General features: G+C 43.7%; 1 protein-coding gene across 1 annotated transcript in view; it reads left to right on the top strand.

Moving 5' to 3' along the window:
* The window catches only part of LOC139272692 (synaptosomal-associated protein 25), a 150,506-nt gene that overhangs the window by 130,384 nt on the left and 1,577 nt on the right, over positions 1 to 18,545 (top strand). Inside the window, exons 5-7 of the mRNA XM_070888779.1 lie at positions 5,226 to 5,343; positions 9,288 to 9,413; positions 16,180 to 16,324. Coding sequence (XP_070744880.1) covers positions 5,226 to 5,343; positions 9,288 to 9,413; positions 16,180 to 16,324 — 389 coding nt within the window. The remainder of the gene's footprint in view (positions 1 to 5,225; positions 5,344 to 9,287; positions 9,414 to 16,179; positions 16,325 to 18,545) is intronic.

The following is an 18,545-nucleotide window of genomic DNA, read 5'->3' as shown; positions in this document are numbered from 1 at the left end:
ATTTCGGCCCCTTTTTTTCAATTGTAATTTACAGTTCAGTAAAAGAAGGTCCTGTTGTGAGAGAGAAAAAGAAAGAGAGAGAGAGAAACAGAGTTAATGTTCAGGTCGATGACTTTTCATCAGAACAGGAAAAAGCTAGAGCTGTAACAGGTTTTAAGCAAGTGCAGAGGCAGTGAAAGGGGTGGGAGGAAGAGAGATCAAAAGGGAAGGTCTGTGATAGGGTGGAGGGCAGGCGAGATTAAATGACAAAAGGGATGATGGTGCAAGGCAAAATGGGACTGTAATGGGACAAGCCGGAGAGAAGAACAGGACTTCTTCAAGGTGAGAAGTGGCAAGCTTGATGGTCATTATCATTTTATGAGGAGCTTAATGCATCATCATGTTAAAGTTAGTATGCGTCTGTCAAGCCCCGCCCCCCATGCCCGCACTGCACATTTTTTGACAGACATGTGACAAACCCCCCCCCTCCCCTGTCAAGATCCTCCACGTGGTGCCGAGAAGCAGGGCCTGAGGCCCGACTCTCTCCCCCCCAGCCAGCCTGGGGTCGAGAGTGGCCGGCCTGCGGCCTGTAGATGACAGCGGCCGGCGTGGGGCCGAGAGAGCCCGTGGGTGGCCGAGAGCGGCAGCGACAGAGAGCAGAGAAGCGGCGGGGGGCCGAGAGGGAGAAAGGCTTGGAGAAAGAGAAAGGATGGGGGGAGAGTGAAAGAGTGGATCGAGTTACAATTTGCAAAGTCAGTGAGACCTTGGGATGGGTGGTTCCAGTTACACATTCCAGTGAAAGTTCAGGGTGTGGCTTATTCTCCAAGGAGACCAATCATAGACAAAGGGTGGAGCATGGTGGCCATTTTGGCAGTAGAAATAAGCACGTCCAATAATATAGGCCTGGAATTTGCATTCAGCGGAAAGCGACAGCAATTGCCACTGACCTCAAAATAAGCTACCCACAAAGATCTTTCGATCTCTGTGGCTAAAACTTTTGGTTTCTCAGCCTTGATTTGATTGTAAATTAGCAGTAACGCCATCATGCTGTCTAAGCAACCAATCACATTGAAGAAGTCTCACAGACAGCAAACCAGGAAATAAAAAGCACTGATTATCAATCACTTTTAAAAGATGTTACAGAAAGCAAAATAAAGATTGGGCAGACATATGGGGTTAAGGTAGAAGCTGAAATACCACAAACAAACTTTTAAAAATTATTTTAAAAATCTAGTAATTGTTATCATAATGGAAAAATTTTATATTCCGCAAATATTAAATTATTTTTTCAGGGCCAGAACAATTGTTCAGCAGTAACTATTCCATTAAAACTCCAGTTAGACCTATTGCAGCGAGGCTTAATTTTCTTATCATCATCATCAAAGGTTTTCATCAGTTTAAGTGATTTCACTGATTGCGGAGTTCGACAGTGCAGCCTATGGCGGAGCAGGGAATGATTGACCACAACATCAGGATTTCCCCATTTATCTGCGCATATGCTAAATCCTTAAAATACAGTCAGTTTCAGAGAGGTAATGACGGCAAACGCTGACAGTTTCCCTGTCATTACCACCGTAAATTCTGGGTCAATATATGGAAAATGAAGTACTGCTCATATAACAGAACAACAGTTAATGATAAATTAAACCTGTATCGCCTAAAATTCCATATCACAGTCACAATGGCAATCGTATTTTTTGTAGGGAAAAGAGTGTATCATTTTTGCAGAGTAAACCTGAAATGTTCTTTATAATTACAACAAAAATGAGTGAATGGGCACTTGAACATGTCGAGTAATTTTTGATGGGGTCCTTCACTAGTTACCAAATGATTCCGGTGGAGATGCTATACATTTTTATTTACTCGGGACTCATATTTTACAGATTTTTAAAACTAATCTGATAGAATGAAGTAAATAATCTTTCAGTTTTATATATGTTTGGGTACTACATATTATAGTGTTCTCTAGAATAATTCTGTAAGGATAGTAGATTTTGAGGAATGACTGATCATTATAAGATTTACTGTTGCTTCCATGCAACCACCATTTTAACCTCTGCTCTGTTCCTTTCTGCAATGAACACAAGAGGTGCTTATAGATTTACAGCACTCAGGATCAGTGGGTTTAATCTCCTTATTCTGCACATTGCTCGCACAGACTGTTACAACGTTAAAATACACATATGGGGTGATTGTCCAGGCAGTTGCAACTGATTAAGCTAAGAACTCAAACTCCCATTCATCATAGTTAGTCCCTCGGAATCGAGGAAGACTTGCTTCCACTCTTAAAATGAGTCCTTAGGTGGCTGAACAGTCCAATACGAGAACCACAGTCTCTGTCACAGGTGGGACAGATAGTCGTTGCGCGAAAGGGTGGGTGGGACTGGTTTGTCACACGCTCCTTCCGCAGCCTGCATTTGATTTCTGCACGCTCTCTGCGATGAGACTCGAGGTGCTCAGCGCCCTCCCAGATGCACTTCCTCCACTTAGGGCGGTCTTCGGCCAGGGTCCCATTAGCTGGTCAATTAACATAACTAATGCATTCTGTTATCATTATACTTTCTTGTACCTCAACTGCTGATGGATAAAGAATCAGTTTTTAAAATCTTCCATTGCGGTCTTTCAACTCCACTTACAGTGGGTGAATTTGGGGTTTGGCTTCCGCCATTAGAATGCTATTTTCAGATAAGTCTCAGATGAGCAGCTCACTGCAGTTCCATTTGCCTATTTGCATTTCTGTTTTTTTCACTTCCCAGTTGAGTACCATTGTGAAATACATTTTTTTTTTGATTGCTGGAAACAAAGTTATTTATCAATTGGAAACAATGTGGGGACGAAATTGCCCTCTGCCCGAAATGGGGTGCACTGACCGATTTTTAAGGGTTCTGTCCGCCCCAATGCATGGGGCGGACAATCCGGAGAAATTCAAGTCTTTGTTTTTTTTTGGAGCGGGGTGGAAGTGGTGTCATCATCGGAGTGGAAGTGGGGGTGAGTCGGAACAGCCATCGCTCCGAGTCATCAGTGCCACGCTGATGCGTCACAATGTCCTTCCCCTTCAGTTAAAGGGAAGGGCTGCTGTGAACTCTGCAGCCACTTTAGTGGCAAACACTGGGCCACCAGGGAGGGTTTTGGCTGGGCCAGTGTCCCAGTACCCAAGAGGGGGTGTCAGGCTGCCTGTTAGTGGCCCGGCCGAACTTGTGGCCACCATTGTCGGACCGACCTGGCAGTCAGCCAACAATTAAAATAAAATGGCGACTGCGGCAGTGCGCCCAGATGCGCCACCCAGCCACAAGAAGGTTGCCACCGGGAAAAGCTGTCGGGGGCACCGAGCGGTGACCGATCTGCTCTCGCGGGACAATTTCCCACGGGGCAATTTCCCATGCGGGTCGGAAAGGCGGGGGGGGTGGGGGGGTTTGTCGCCAGTTGGTAAGGGGTCAGCAGGGCGGCAACACAGGTGGAGTGGAGACGTTCTCCGCCGGGAAAATCCACGAGGGCAATTTAAAAAATGTCGGGCCCTCCGCGCCGACCGAGCGGTGAGACCTTACCGCCCGTGGTCGCCTCAAATAGCGGCCGCGGCTCTTATAGAAAGGGGCAATTTCGGCCACTGTGTCTTTCATTAGGATCATTGAGCGAGTCATTCATATCCTGTGGATTGCTGCACATTTCTGTAAAGTTTCCATCACCTAACATCATAGATTTCAAACACCAAGAGGCCTTTGAGGTGATCTCAGGGAGTCCAGGAGCTCATCAGAGTCCTGCATTTTCCTGAATGTGTGGACCTATTAGTACATTGTTTGTGTTACTGTATAATAAAAAGATTTTCCGCAGTGACACCACAGTTTTCCTTTGAATAGCTGACTCTGTGTTTTGGAAGTTAGGAGAAGTAGACCTAGAAAGTCACCTCAGGCAGTGGTGCAAAACAGGTGGTATCGTATCAGCTGCCAGTTTTACGCAGCGGCTGCAGTCAATGGAGCTAGATATGAGGCGCTGCGTATAACTGGCGGCCAATCCGATACCGCCTGTTTTACACCACCGTCCGAGATGAATTTCTAGGCCATTGTCTCTGAGCATGGGTCAATATTTCCAGTGGGTCACCTACACAGTTAAGTTTGAAAACCAGTTCTTAACAGCGTATTCTGTATCTTTAAAAAAAAGACTTGCATTTATATAGTGCCTTTCACGACCTCAGGGCGTTCTAAAGCTCTTTATAACCGACATAGTGCATTTGAAATGTAATCATTGTTGTAATGATTGTAATGTTGTAATGTAGGGAATATGCAGCCAATTTGCACACAGCAAGGTCACACAAACAGCAATGAGATAATGACAAGATAATCTGTTTTAGTGATGTTGGTTTTGGGATTACTATTGGCCAGGACACCAGGGAGAACTCCACTACTCTTCTTCAAATAGTTTAATGGAATCTTTTACATCCACCTAAGAGAGCAGACGGGGCCTCGGTTTAACATCTCCTCTGAAAAATAGCACCTCGGCAGTGCAGCACTCCCTCAGTACTGCACAGGAGTGTCAGCCTAGATATTGTGCTTTGGAGTGTGACTTGAACCCTACAACCTACTGACTCTGAGGCGAGAGTCCTACCCACTGAGCTACGGCTAACACCTAACAAAAGGAGAAGGAAAGTGTAGGGAAAGTGTAGTTCCGAATTGAAGAGCAAAGTTGTTTTTTGAAGATTTGCTTTTTTTGAAGATTAAGTTTCAGAACATTATCATTAACGGTTCAATAGCATCCTGACTTTAAACAATGAAATAATTATTTTCCTTTCCAGATATATCAACAAGAAATATTTTGGTCCAGCATTCAGTATGCATGCAACAGTGCAACAGTAGCAATGCATCACATTAGCAAACTTTTCTTTACCTTCATAACTTAGTCTACACGGTCATTATTCATGTTTTTTGGTCAATGCAAACCAAAATTCATTCCACTGCTATCATCCCTTTATCCTGACCAGAACAACTTGATCGTGTGGAAGATGGCATGAACCATATCAACCAAGACATGAAGGAAGCAGAGAAAACTTTAAAAGATTTAGGGAAATGCTGTGGCCTTTTCATATGTCCTTGTAACAAGTAGGTACTGGATGCTGGCTCTGATGTGTGGTGTCCAGCTGTCAAAGTGACTGTCTAAAGTGTTTCTTTTGAATTGTCTTTCTTCTGTGTCCTTTCTTTTTCATCTGCTTTTCATTGTGTGGGGGAATTTAAAAAAAAAATCTTGTGTTTAATCAGAACAACTGGAACGCATCGAGGAAGGAATGGACCAAATCAATAAGGACATGAAAGAAGCAGAAAAGAATTTGACAGATCTAGGAAAATTCTGTGGTCTTTGTGCCTGTCCATGTAACAAGTAGGTGCTGTCTGCTTGCCTGACTGCCTGCCTGCCTAAGCATCTGGGCACCCAAGGCTCAAATTAAGCCTTGTACAGCTCATCCACGCTTGGCATTAGTGGCAGGATGAGCTTGTGTGGCATGCAGAAAATTAATACCGTTTAAAGGCATCCATTTCATAGTGTAGACTATCCAGTCGATTTAATGCATAAATAAATCAAGCTTGCTGCAGCAGAAACATCCACTCTTGATGTCATCTTTAAAAACAATGCCTTAGCATGCTCATTATACAGATATCAAGCTATACTCTGAAGATGTTAAAACATAAATAATAGACTATTACCAGAACACACTCAGTTTGTTATCAGTAGACTGATCTGTTCAAGAATGACCTATTTTATATGTCATGTGATGTGGGTAATAGTGTGTGATGTGGACATGTTTAGTTAAGTGATAATGAATGAATGATGTGCAATTATGGATTTTAGCATGTTGTGATCCATTTTAATGCATAACACAGCTGGGTTCATTATTGCTATTAAATGTCAACTATTGCTTGAGAGGGAAAATCAAAAAAGCATGTGAAAAGAATATGGCTAATTCAACCTCCCTGAAAGCATGATGTAATATGGCACAGTCAGAACATGATTTCTAGCCAGGCACGGGTGGAAATTCTGACATAAATCAATCAACATATGCTCTTTTGTAGTCACTATTCACCACCATTTTGTGAAAAGGTGAACTTGTTACCCAAGCATGTTTATTATGACTAATTTGTTTCATGCCGGAGTGTGTTCTTGCATGTTATGTAATAGTCTATTATTTGAGCATATCGACATACAGCAGTTGATGATACAGGATCTGAGCATATGCAGTAAGCTGTGGATAAGTCAGGATAGTTTGCAACATCCAAACATGAATCCTGAAATATATGCAATAACAACAGCAACAAATTAGCATTTAAATTTTTTTTAATGTTACCAGGATTATTAAAGATGCTTTTTCCCACCTAATCTTTGGGAGCCCAGGCCTTGATCCTGATCCTGACCGAGGTGGGCCCCACTTCCACAGTCCAGGCCTTCCTCTGCTGGCACCATGCCGAGTCCCGACTGAGGGTTGGACACAGGAACTCATGACTCAGGGGGAACCCTGCTCCCTTATGTCTAGAGGCTTGTATTGGGTGGGCAAGGGGCTCCTTCCCCATAAGGTCACCCTGTGAAAGGCATATTTGGGTCTTGGTCTTGTTTGCGACCGTTCCAGTGGCCTCCTTAGATGTGTGAAAAATTAATGGTGCATAATCCTGTAAAATAGCATGCACCATTTAAATACAAGTTCTGCTTGGTGGTGATGGCAGTATAACAGGGGCACAATTCACAATGATATTATTTCAATGAAGGTGAAGAAAGGGCCCGATTTTCAAAACCTTTATACTTATACCATGTCACTTCCAATCGTTTACTTTTTAACAAAATGTGTCCATTTTCCATATGTTTGCAGCAACCACATTCAAAATAGACATTAAAACACTTCCACAGTGATTTTCTTCAACTGAATTTCCCCAACAGTCAATGGCTGTATGTCACTTCCATAACTGCAACAGCTTGCCAATCTAGGGAAGGAATTTATTGTAGGCCTTGTGGAAAATGAAATCAAGCATTTGCATTATAAAATTCAATATTAAAAATGATATATTAAAACAAGCCACGGCACAAAACATATATTTTTGATCCAGAATCAGCAGTCACGAATTGATTTCTATTTTATTTAAACAAAATTTCACAAGCTCATTCAATTGGTTGAAATGATCGAGGCCCTTCAGCCCCTCCTTCCAAAATGCAATCCCCCACTGGCTTCCCGTTACAGCATTTGTTTGATAAATGAGTCCTGTGTCCTGGCATCAACCACCTTCCATGACAGCCCATTCCAGGTGGTGCTCACCTCCTTGTTGAATAAGTTTGGAACGTGCCATTTGCTACTTTCCACGATGACTTCAGAGCAAAGGTTGCAAGTTTTGTGAGAAAATTCACAATGTGCCTGATGTGGTGCAGTGGCGAATGATTTTGAAGGCATCCACCAGTTATGGGGTGGCACAATTCATAAATGCACACTGACATAAACATGGGTTTGATCTGCAACCTTAGAATGGACCTACTGTATGTTACGTGATCGAGGTACAGTATCTTCTTGTCAGCCACAGTAAAAGCAGGGTCTTTTTTTTTAAGTTCCATGAAAACATATTCATGTGAGAAACAAATTCACTGACTGCTGAGTGAACATGTCACAGTTAGGTCCATCCGCCTCTTCCCCCACCCCCCGTCCCATAATCAGCTCTTTAGCTGCCCGCTTTAGGAGGCCAAGAGAATCATCCTAAGCTGACATGTTGCTGATTTTCTCTCTCTTCTTAACCATGAGGGAACACCCAGCATTTCCTTTCACCCCTTGTCTTAATGGCATTTCTGAGACCCAGAACTGGCATACGATGACTGAGAGCAACAGTCTGGCAGCATCATGCTATTGAACCGACATGCCCTCATCAACAGGCTACCTATTTGTTTCCATGTTGAAAAGAACCAATGGGGGATATAATCAGATGGTGGTGGGTACGGAGAACTGGGGCAGTCGTTTTGGCCGACCATTATACCACACGTCCGATTGAAGTGAATTGAACTGAATATCGGGCGGAGTGTGCAACAGGCGACTGATGTGATCCCGTCTGTTTTGCATTCCCACCCAAGCCTAATTTTACCCCCATAGCGTTCAAGCATGAAAAAGTCACCTCATTGTTAGAATATGTTTGGCTAGGTGGCTGAAGAGTAAAAAATCTTTAATAAATAGAGTGACTTTCTAACACTATTAACACTAGCAGTACATGCTGCACATCTCAGAGACCTGACTGCAGCATTGCCCTGATCTATATGCTATTGTAGACTGCACGGATGAGAATGGGTCTTTATATTCATAGAATGCACACTAGTTTGCAAATTATAATTTATTTTCAGCTTACTATCGACCAATTTTTTTGGTTCTGGTTTTGTAACTTCCCAATATTATTCGATACTCAGAGATCCATTCTACCTGTGTGCTTAGCCAATCATTAGTGCCCTTACTGCTGGTGCATTTGACACAGATGAACCAGAAGGGTAGTGGAGCTGTCTGAATGTGCTTCACATTTCCTTTTCATGCTGAGGGTCTAAGCATGAACAAGGTGCGAGATTTATCCAATGCTTTTCCTTCTGATGCTGATATTCCACTGATTGCCTTTTTTTTTGGGCTCTTGCATTCGTTACACTCTATGTGTGTCTTTAGTTTGTGTGTTCGTTGGCAAGGGTGTGTACATCAGGCACTGATGTATGGCCAATGTATTACAACAAGAACCGATATATTATTCTGAAATTCAGCCAATATTTTAAACATAAAACAGAACTTTCAATATAATATTGGTACAGAGGATCGTAAAAATATATATAAACAACTTAACATCTTACCGCTTGACAAGCTATTATGAGAGCTTATTCATTATACCTCAAATACCTCCATTACTTTTAACAATAAAGGTGGTACATTTTAGTATTTAAAAAATACTTCATACTTCCCCTACACTATTCTCAACAGGGCAGTTTGATTTCTGTCATGCGATGTCCATGCTGAACTTGGCCTTTTTTTTGTGTCTGCTATTGTTAGTGTTATTTGTGTTGTTCTGTGCAATGATCCAAAGTTTCACTAATCGCCATGTTAATATAATGAAGACAATTACTCCTATGTGAACTGTTGTGCACTGACAAATGTAACGTATGTTTAGTGCAGTCATGGCAACATATTTTTTCAACACTATGATATATCGGTATATTATTGCATCCTAAAATATCCATCTGCCTGGTGCAGTTAGCAATTTGAGTGGAAGATATTCCGCTTTGGGTCGTAGTTTCCAGTATTTACCTTATGACGCACTGTTTTACTTGTACAGACTCAAGTCAAGTGATGCTTACAAAAAGGCCTGGGGAAATAACCAAGACGGAGTCGTCGCCAGTCAGCCTGCACGTGTGATGGATGAGCGTGAGCAGATGGCTATCAGTGGCGGATTTATTCGCAGGTGAGATCAGCTCTTTGAACCCAGAATTCGCAAGTCTAAAAATGTGTTATTAGCTGGACTTTACCGCAGTCCTAAGACATGAGATACAAAATGACAGTCATTAGCTGAAGAGGATAGTTTATCCGTGAATGTGAGCTGTGACGTTTTCTGAATGGGAAAGACTCATAGCTCTGCACAAGATCAGAAAGTTTTAAGTTCATTTCACTGTTGGGATATTCTGTTGCCTCCTCGTAGCATTTGCATAATATCAGATGCTTTTGCTGACTATTATGTGCGTCTGCACACCTGTGAAATAATGCATTCAATTTTCACAGATGCAGCAAAGCAATTCTATGAATTTAGAGATCATACCCACCAAAGTACATTTGTTTTACATAAAAATGATATGCAAAAATGTATCAGTAAGTACACAAGATTTTTAATTATCTTAAAAATGATGGAGGAAACTGTTTATTTAACACTAACAGATTAGAACAAATTATGTTGTAGCTATACACAGTATATTGGCTGATTCTGCTGAAAGATGGAAGGGGGAAATCATATTCAGTGCTGCATATTTTTAGAGTTTCAGGAATTTGATCCTTTTCACATTTTCTCTTGTTCTTCTTTTGCCTAAAAGAAGTAACTCATGGAATATGACTCCATGCGCTCTGATAGCTCCTGCAATGGCTGGTGTGAGAAATCGATGGGAAATATAAAGTGCACTGGTGCAGTAGAGTCCTCCTCTGAGGCTGGGGCTGAAACTGTTGTGTATGGAGAAGGAATCAGACTGAATACTGTGAGCTCAAAGTAAAGTGTGACCTTAGTCTTTTATTGCAGGTCTCCAGAGTGCCTCTCCAACCTGTGAAGCCTCCTTAAATACCTGTGCTCCCAAGGGACTCCAGGGGATGAGCCCTCTGGTGGCTGTACAGAGTAAATACAAGTCTACATACATTACAACACTGCCCCTGTCCCCTCCCCCCCCCCCCCCAAAGTCAATAGTGTAACTATTTACAATGTGAGTCGATCTTGGGCCCTTCTTGCCCTGGTTTATCGTCTCGGTGTGAAAGCTGGTGTTGTTGAATCATTTGTTAGGCCCTCGCTGGGCTGCTGTGCAGCTGGCCTTGCTAGGCTACCTGGTGTGTTGGGCCCTGCAGGGCTGCTGTGGCTGATGGTTTCTGCTTCGTGGTCAACCGTGGTGCTGGTTGCCACTGGTGTGTATGTTGGGGAATCAAAAAAGGTAGGGTCCAAGGTGGGTTGCTCAGGATAGTCCGTGAATCTAAGTTTGATTTGGTCCAAGTGTTTCCGGTGAATGAGTCCATTTGAAAATTTGACCTGAAACACCCTGCTTCCCTCTTTGGCCACGACAGTGCCGGAAAGCCACTTGGGACCTTGTCCATAATTTAATACAAATACAGGATCATTGATTTCAATCTTGCGTGACACATTTGCGCTATCATGGTATGCAATTTGTTGAATCCGGCTGCTCTCTACCTGTTCATGTAGATCAGGGTGAACTAACGAGAGTCTTGTCTTAAGTGATCTTTTCATGAGCAGTTCAGCAGGTGGGATCCCAGTGAGTGAGTGGTGGCTCGTGCGGTAGCTAAGCAGGACTCGGGATAGGCGAGTCTGCAGTGAGCCTTCAGTTACCCTCTTCAAGCCTTGGTTGATGGTTTGCACTGCTCTCTCGGCCTGACCATTGGACGCTGGTTTAAACGGGGCAGATGTGACATGTTTGATCCCGTTACAGGTCATGAATTCTTTGAACTCAGCACTGGTAAAACATGGCCCATTATCGCTCACCAGGACATCGGGTAAACTGTGTGTGTCAAACATGGCCCGCAGGCTTTCAGTGGTGGCAGCCGACATGCTAGCCGACATTATCGCACATTCAATCCACTTGGAGTACACATCTACAACCACAAGGAACATCTTACCCAAGAACGGGCCTGCATAGTTGATGTGTACCCCAGACCACGATTTGGAGGGCCAAGACCATAAACTTAGTGGCACCTCCATGGGTACATTGCTTAACTGCGAGTATGTATTGCATCTGTGAACACAGGACTCTAAGTCCGCATCGATACTGGACCACCACACGTGGGATCTGGCGATCGCTTTCATCATTACGATGCCTGGGTGGGGACTGTGGAGGTCATTGATGAAGGTGTTTCTGCCCTTCTTGGGGACCACTACTCAATTGTCCCACAGAAGGCAGTCTGCCTGTATAGACATTTCATCTTTGCGCCGCTGGAACAGCTTTATCTCTTCCTGCATTTCCACTGGGACACTGGACCAGCTCGCGTGAAGCACACAGCTTTAAACTAGAGATAATAAGGGATCCTAGCTTGTCCAGGTTTTGATCTGCCGGGCAGTGACGGGTGATTGCTCACTCTCAAATGCTTCCATAACCATGGCTAGATCTGCAGGCTGCGCCATTTCCACCCCCGTTGTGGGCAATGGCAGCCTACTGAGAGCATCGGCGCAGTTTTCTGTGCCTAGCCTGTGGCGGATGGCGTAGTTGTATGCGGACAACATGAGCGCCCATCTCTGGATGCGGGCCGATGAGTTGGTATTTATCCATTTACTCTCGGAAAACAGGGATATAAGTGGCTTACGGTCAGTTTCCAATTTGAATTTTAACCCAAATAGGTATTGATGCATTTTCTTTACCCCATGGACACACGCTAACGCTTCTTTTTCAATCATGCTGTAGGCTCTCTCAGCCTTAGACAGACTCCTGGATGCATAAGCAACCGGTTGCAGTTTCCCAAAATCATTAGCTTGTTGCAATACACACCCGACGCCATATGACGACGCATCACATGCTTGTACCAAACGCTTACATGGATTATACAACACAAGCAATTTGTTTGAGCATAACAATTTTCTCGCTTTTACAAAGGCATTTTCTTGGCTTTTGCCCCAAACCCATTCACCCCCTTTTCATAGTAAGACATGTAGTGGTTCTAGCAGTGTGCTGAGACCCGGTAAGAAGTTACCAAAGTAGTTCAAGAGTCCCAGAAACGACCGCAGCTCCATTACGTTCTGTGGCCTTGGTGCGTTCTCGATTGCCTCTGTCTTCGCATTGGTGGGCCTGATGCCGTCCGTCGCAATCCTCCTTCCCAAGAACTCCATTTCAGGCACTAGGAAAACGCACTTCGAGCGTTTTAATCTGAGCCCCATGCAGTTGAGTCGACTAAGAACCTCCTCCAGGTTCTGCAGATGCTCGACTGTGTTCCGATCTGTGATAAAGATATCATCCTGGAAGACCACGGTGTGCGGGACCGACTTCAGTAAGCTTTCCATGTTTCTCTGGAATTTCGCCGCCACTGATCGGATTCCAAACGGGCATCTGTTATAAACAAAAAGACCTTTGTGCGTGTTGATGTAGGTGAGGGCCTTCAATGATTCCTCCAGTTCCTGCGTCATGTAGACTGAAGTCAGATCCAGCTTCGTGAACGTCTTTCCTCCCGCCAGCGTTGCAAAGAGGTCGTAGGTCTTTGGTAGTGAGTATAGGTCCTGCAGGGAGAAACGATTGATCGTTACTTTGTAATTGCCACAGATTCTGATGGTGCCGTCTCCCTTGAGGACTGGGACAATAGGACTGGCCCACTCATTGAACTCGATCGGTGAAATGATGCCCTCTCTTTGCAGCTGGTCTAGCTCGATCTCTGCTCTTTCTCTCATCATGTACGGTACTGCTCTCGCCTTGTGATGGATGGGTGAATCTGCACTTTTGCTCCTTGGAATTTCCCGATGCCTGGTTTGAAGAACGAAGGAAACTTGTTTAAGACCTGGGTACACGAAGTGTCGTCAGCGGGCGATAGCGCTCGGACATCGTCCCAGTTCCAGCGTATCTTTCCCAGCCAGCTCCTGCCGAGCAGCGTGAGACCATCGCCCTGTACCACCCAGAGTGGTAGCTTGTGCGCCGCTCCATCGTAGGAGACCTTTACGGTAGCACTGCCGATTACAGGAATCAGTTCTTTCGTGTAAGTTCTTAGTTTCGTGCGAACTAGAGTTAAGACTGGCCTTGTTGCACCAGAACCTTTCGAAAGTCTTTTTGCCCATGATGGACTGGCTCGCACCCGTGTCCAGCTCCATTGACACCGGGAGTCCATTTAGTTCAACATTCAGCATTATCGGGGGACAATTCGTGGTGAATGTGTGCACCTCATGTACCTCTGCCTTCTCTATCTGAGGCTGTGGTTCGTCGTGATCCTCCATGGATCTGTCCTCCTCTGCAACATGGTGGTTTGCAGGTTTAACAGGCTTAGCAGCTTGCCTGTGCACTCGTTCGAGGTGTCCCATTGTTCCACAGCCCTTGCAAACATACTCTTTGAATCGGCATGAATGGAAATGATGATCACCCCCGCAGCGCCAACAACGTGTTAATGGCCTTGCATTCATCACCCTTGATGGTGGACTCTGAGTCATCTGCGGATGTGCAGCTGCAGGTATGTGTGACCTTGCCCTGTATGTTACGATTCGAAAACACCATCACTTTGTTCACAGTACTTGTAGGAGCAATTGTGTACTGAGAGATTTGCTTCGTATTGTCACTGGTGGCAATGAATCCCTGGGCTATCACTATGGCCTTACTCAAGGTTGGGGGTCTCTACAGTCAAAAGTTTGGGAAGTATGGTTTCGTGGCCAATGCCAAGTACGAAAAAGTCTCTGAGCGTGTGCTCCAAATATCCTTCAAATTCACAATGTCCTGCAAGGCGTGTTAGCTCAGCGACATAACTCGCCACTTCCTGGCCTTCAGACCTTTTGTAGGTGTAGAACCGGTACCTCGCCATCAGAACTCTTTCCTTCGTTTTCAAATGCTCTCGGACCAGTGTGCACAAATTGTCGTACGTTTTCCCTGTGGGTTTCGCTGGATTGAGCAGATTCTTCATACGTTGGTGCCCCACAGATGGTGAGGAGGATCGCCCTTCATTTGGCAGTGCTCTCTTCCTCATCTAGCTCGTTGGCCTCGAAGTATTGGTTGAGTCGTTCCACAAAAGTTTCCCAATCACCTCTCTCCGAAAATTTCTCCAGGATGCCCACTGTTCTCTGAATCTTTGGGTTCGCTATCTGTATCTCATCGCCAGTTGTTGTGTATGGAGAAAGAATCAGACTGAACACTGTGAGCTCAAAGTAAAGTGTGACCGTAGTCTTTTATTGCAGGTCTTCAGAGTGCCTCTCCAATCTGTGATGCCTCCTTAAATACCTGTGCTCCCAAGGGATTATGGGATCCCTTGGGACTCCAGGGGATGAGCCCTCTGGTGGCTGCACAGAGTAAATACAAGTCCACATATATAACAGAAACAAGTGCTGATATATCAGGGTGGAGGAGTTAGCAGAGGCAGGGAGGGACCAGGATATGGATTTGTAGATGAGAACAAGGAAATTGCATTCAATACATTGTGAATGGAAGTTGGTGAGGACAAGGGTAATGGGGAGCAGGTCTTAGTAAGGAATAGAATGCACGTAGTGGCATTTTGGCAGAATTGATATTCATGGAGATTGAGAGGCTGGGAAGGTGATATCATTACTGAACATGCTTTGAACACCAACATGATGTTGTTTTCTCTGCTCCCTGAAATGAGACCATGTAAATTCTAATAAGGTCAAGACAGATGTTTATGCTACCTCAGTGATCCCAGTTTCGGATATACCTGAGGCCAACAATGAACTCATAGTTTTCCAGCCATCATTCCATTGTATTGCAAAACCAGTTGTGACTCCATCATGAGAATGGCATAGAATAAGTGTAAAATATTGGCCTGAATTTTGCAGTCGATTTGATGGCACACGCCATCAAACCGCCTTTGAAATGGACAACAAAATCCCGAACTTTCCATCTGTCAAGTTCTGACTTGAGGGATGATCCGCACCAACATTGAAATCTAAATTGTTGCCGCAGAGTTGGGCTAATTGTCCACCAACTGCCCAGCAATTACGGCTGAAAATTTTACGGCTGGTGCAAACAGGCAAAGGGCCTGTTTACACAGCATAAGGGGATACCTCCTAACAAATCCAAGTCATTTTAAAAGCTTTATGAGGCTGGAAATGGAAGCATTTACATAAGAAACACAGGATTTTGTCCATGGTGTCTACTACTTGTCATGATTTAAAGGGGATTAACTCAACAAATATCAGGAGAAATATTGTGCAGTTCTGCATGTTTCTGCATGTTTCTGTTTAGATGTCAGCATAAGAGCCATTTTTGCAGCTCTTAACAAATGCTTTAAACAGCATTCACTAGCAATGTTAATACACAAGTTCTGTATGCTTCTGTTTGCTGATTGGAGCACCGGCCCATGTGATCCAAGGTACGCTTCCGCATACGCTGTGCCCCTGGGATCTGTGGGCCACTGCGCTGCACTCAACTATGCAATGGCTGATAGCAACTTTTTGTTTGGGGCTTTGCAACAGATTAAGTGCGCATTTGGTTCGGATGCCGACCGCAAATTTCGGGCCATGAAATGGATGGAAAATCATGCCTGCGATTCCCAATGTGCACTATTTGCAAATAGCACACCTGACTGGGAGCACTGGATTGCAGAATCACCCCTTGGAAATGCCTAGAAAAAGGTTGCATACGGTTTAGTTTCATTCAGTTTGGTAAAAATAGATACTATTGTTGATAACAGTGAAAGATTACCTAACGGGCATGTATTGCATTCCTATATCCTATTTTAAAAGATGTTAAGCTGTTTACTTTCATTTCTACCTTGTGTGGCATAGACTATAGCACATGCACCAAATAACACCTTTAAGAAATCTTCCTCTGACACAGGGTAACAAATGATGCCCGGGAAAATGAGATGGACGACAATTTAGAGCAGGTTGGTGGTATCATTGGCAATCTTCGCCACATGGCACTTGATATGGGCAATGAGATTGATACACAGAATCGCCAGATTGACAGGATTATGGAGAAGGTAAGACTACTAGCAAATCAGTTTTTAAGAAATGAGGATTGAATGTTACATTCTCTATAATTAGTCATGCTAATTTCTAAACAATTGTTGTTTTTCGGCTTAAAATGTATTTTGGCTATTCATGGAACCATTTTCTGATAAGTGTTATAATGTATCAGACTTAAAGTTTGTAAACTCATAATATCCTATTTAGTAGTAATATGCAGGTATGCCATCCCATGTTAGCACTGTAAATGCAGTAGAAAGTAGCATAAGCAAGAGAAAACCTCCCTCCCAACTGGCCAGATGGAGATCATATTGCCAGCCAGTTGATTATCACCATAAGCAAATGTTCTCAGTTCTATGCCAGCCCAATAGATGGCGCCCCATTCTGTGGAATTACAATATTGGAGGGAGGTGGAGATGAGAAGGAAAGACACAAGAACATTGGCCATTTTTAAACCCTTTTTGGTTGGTCACCAAGTCCTGTGGACAGCAGGAGTTGGAGCCCTGACCTACCAACTTTTCCAATTAAACAAAGGTCTATGGCAACAAGTAACTTTCACAACAAAAATAGAGTTGAAAACAAACAAAACATTTTGCGCCTATTTGCACTTATGACCCATAGTAAAATGTACATTGTATGAATTTTCAACTATGGGAACCTTTTTTTTAATTCATTCATGGGATGTGGGCGTCACTGGCAAGACCAGTATTTATTGCCCATCCCTAACTGCCCTTGAGAAGGTGGTGGTGAGCCGTCTTCTTGAATTGCTGCGGTCTGTGTGGTGAAAGTACTCCCACAGGTAGGGAATTCCAGAATTTTGACCCAGTGACGATGAAGGAACGGCAATATATTTCCAAGTCAGGACGGTGTGTGACTTGCAGGGGAACTTGGAGGTGGTGGTGTTCCCATGCGCCTGCTGCCCTAGTCCTTCTAGGTGGTAGAGGTTGTGGATTTGGAAGGTGCTGTCGAAGAAGCTTTGGCGAGTTGCTGCAGTGCATCTTGTAGATGGTACCTTAATCGTATGACAGATCATTCTTTCTGTATTTAGAATAGAAATGGGTGTTAGATATATTGCCAGTAGATTTGTAGAGAGTTTGCAAAAATCTAACTAATGAAGATAGGAATATCAGAACGTGTGAAATCATCTAGGGGATAAATACACAATTCTCATGAGTAGCACTCCATAAATAGCGGTGCTGATGCAATTGCATAACTAGACTCCTGTATGAATACATAGTCACTGGAAGAAGAGGGGTGAATTTTCCCCTGTTGATAATTTTACTGAAAATTTAATGCGAGTACAAAACAGGATATCCATGCTGACCTTCTCACTGAAATTATTGGAGGACGACTAGTACATCCAAAGCTTGTTAACAGATAAACTTTTGATCATTTTAGCATTTCGAAATCATTTTATTATTAACCTCCACATTTAGATCAGACTTTTGTTACCTCTGTAACAAACAACAACAACTTGTATTTATATAGCACCTTTAACGTATTGAAACATCCCATGGCGTTGCACAGAAGTAGTATGAGATAAAATGGTGCTGCTGCTGATCCCTTTAGTGACTGATGAACAAGCAACACTTATGCCGATCTCTGAATTGAAAGGGAAATGAATGCTCAATAAAAATCAATCAGAAACACCAATTAACAAGAAATGAGAATATTTCAGTCACCATTCACATGCAGTTCCTTGCCTGTCTGCTGCTGAGTCCCAGCTGCCTAGAGGAAGAATCCTCTATTCTTTGGGGTCCTAACCTAGAATAATGAATTAGCATGGTCCTATAACCCCACATTACTGAAGTCACTAAACCACATATGCAAGTGGATGTATTCCTGGAGGTTTCATCACATGACCAACTGCTCTACCCAGTCAAACAGCCTTATTTCCCCCCATCTCCAAAATGTTTATTATTAAGAAACAAAGGTGTAAAAAGAGAATGAGAACATTTGTTAATACCCCTAAGGTTTTTCTCCCAGGTTGCACGTAGCAGTATCCAGAAGATCAATCTTTAATTCCAAGAGGTTGCAGGACAATCCTATATGTTGGCAACCCTATATGTACAGCTGTTTCACTGTTCACCAGGCCTGCAGCAACATATCCTGGACAAGGAACAGCGAAACATCTGCACACAATGGCATAGGGACAGATCCTATGTGCCACTGCACTGGAATCCTACACAAGGGTTCCCCAGTCTGCTGCACCTCTGAGACTTACCACTAAATCAG

Source organism: Pristiophorus japonicus, chromosome 9 (genome assembly GCF_044704955.1).
Source record: "Pristiophorus japonicus isolate sPriJap1 chromosome 9, sPriJap1.hap1, whole genome shotgun sequence".
Lineage (NCBI taxonomy): Eukaryota > Metazoa > Chordata > Chondrichthyes > Pristiophoridae > Pristiophorus > Pristiophorus japonicus.
This window is presented reverse-complemented; position numbering and strand designations above follow the sequence as displayed.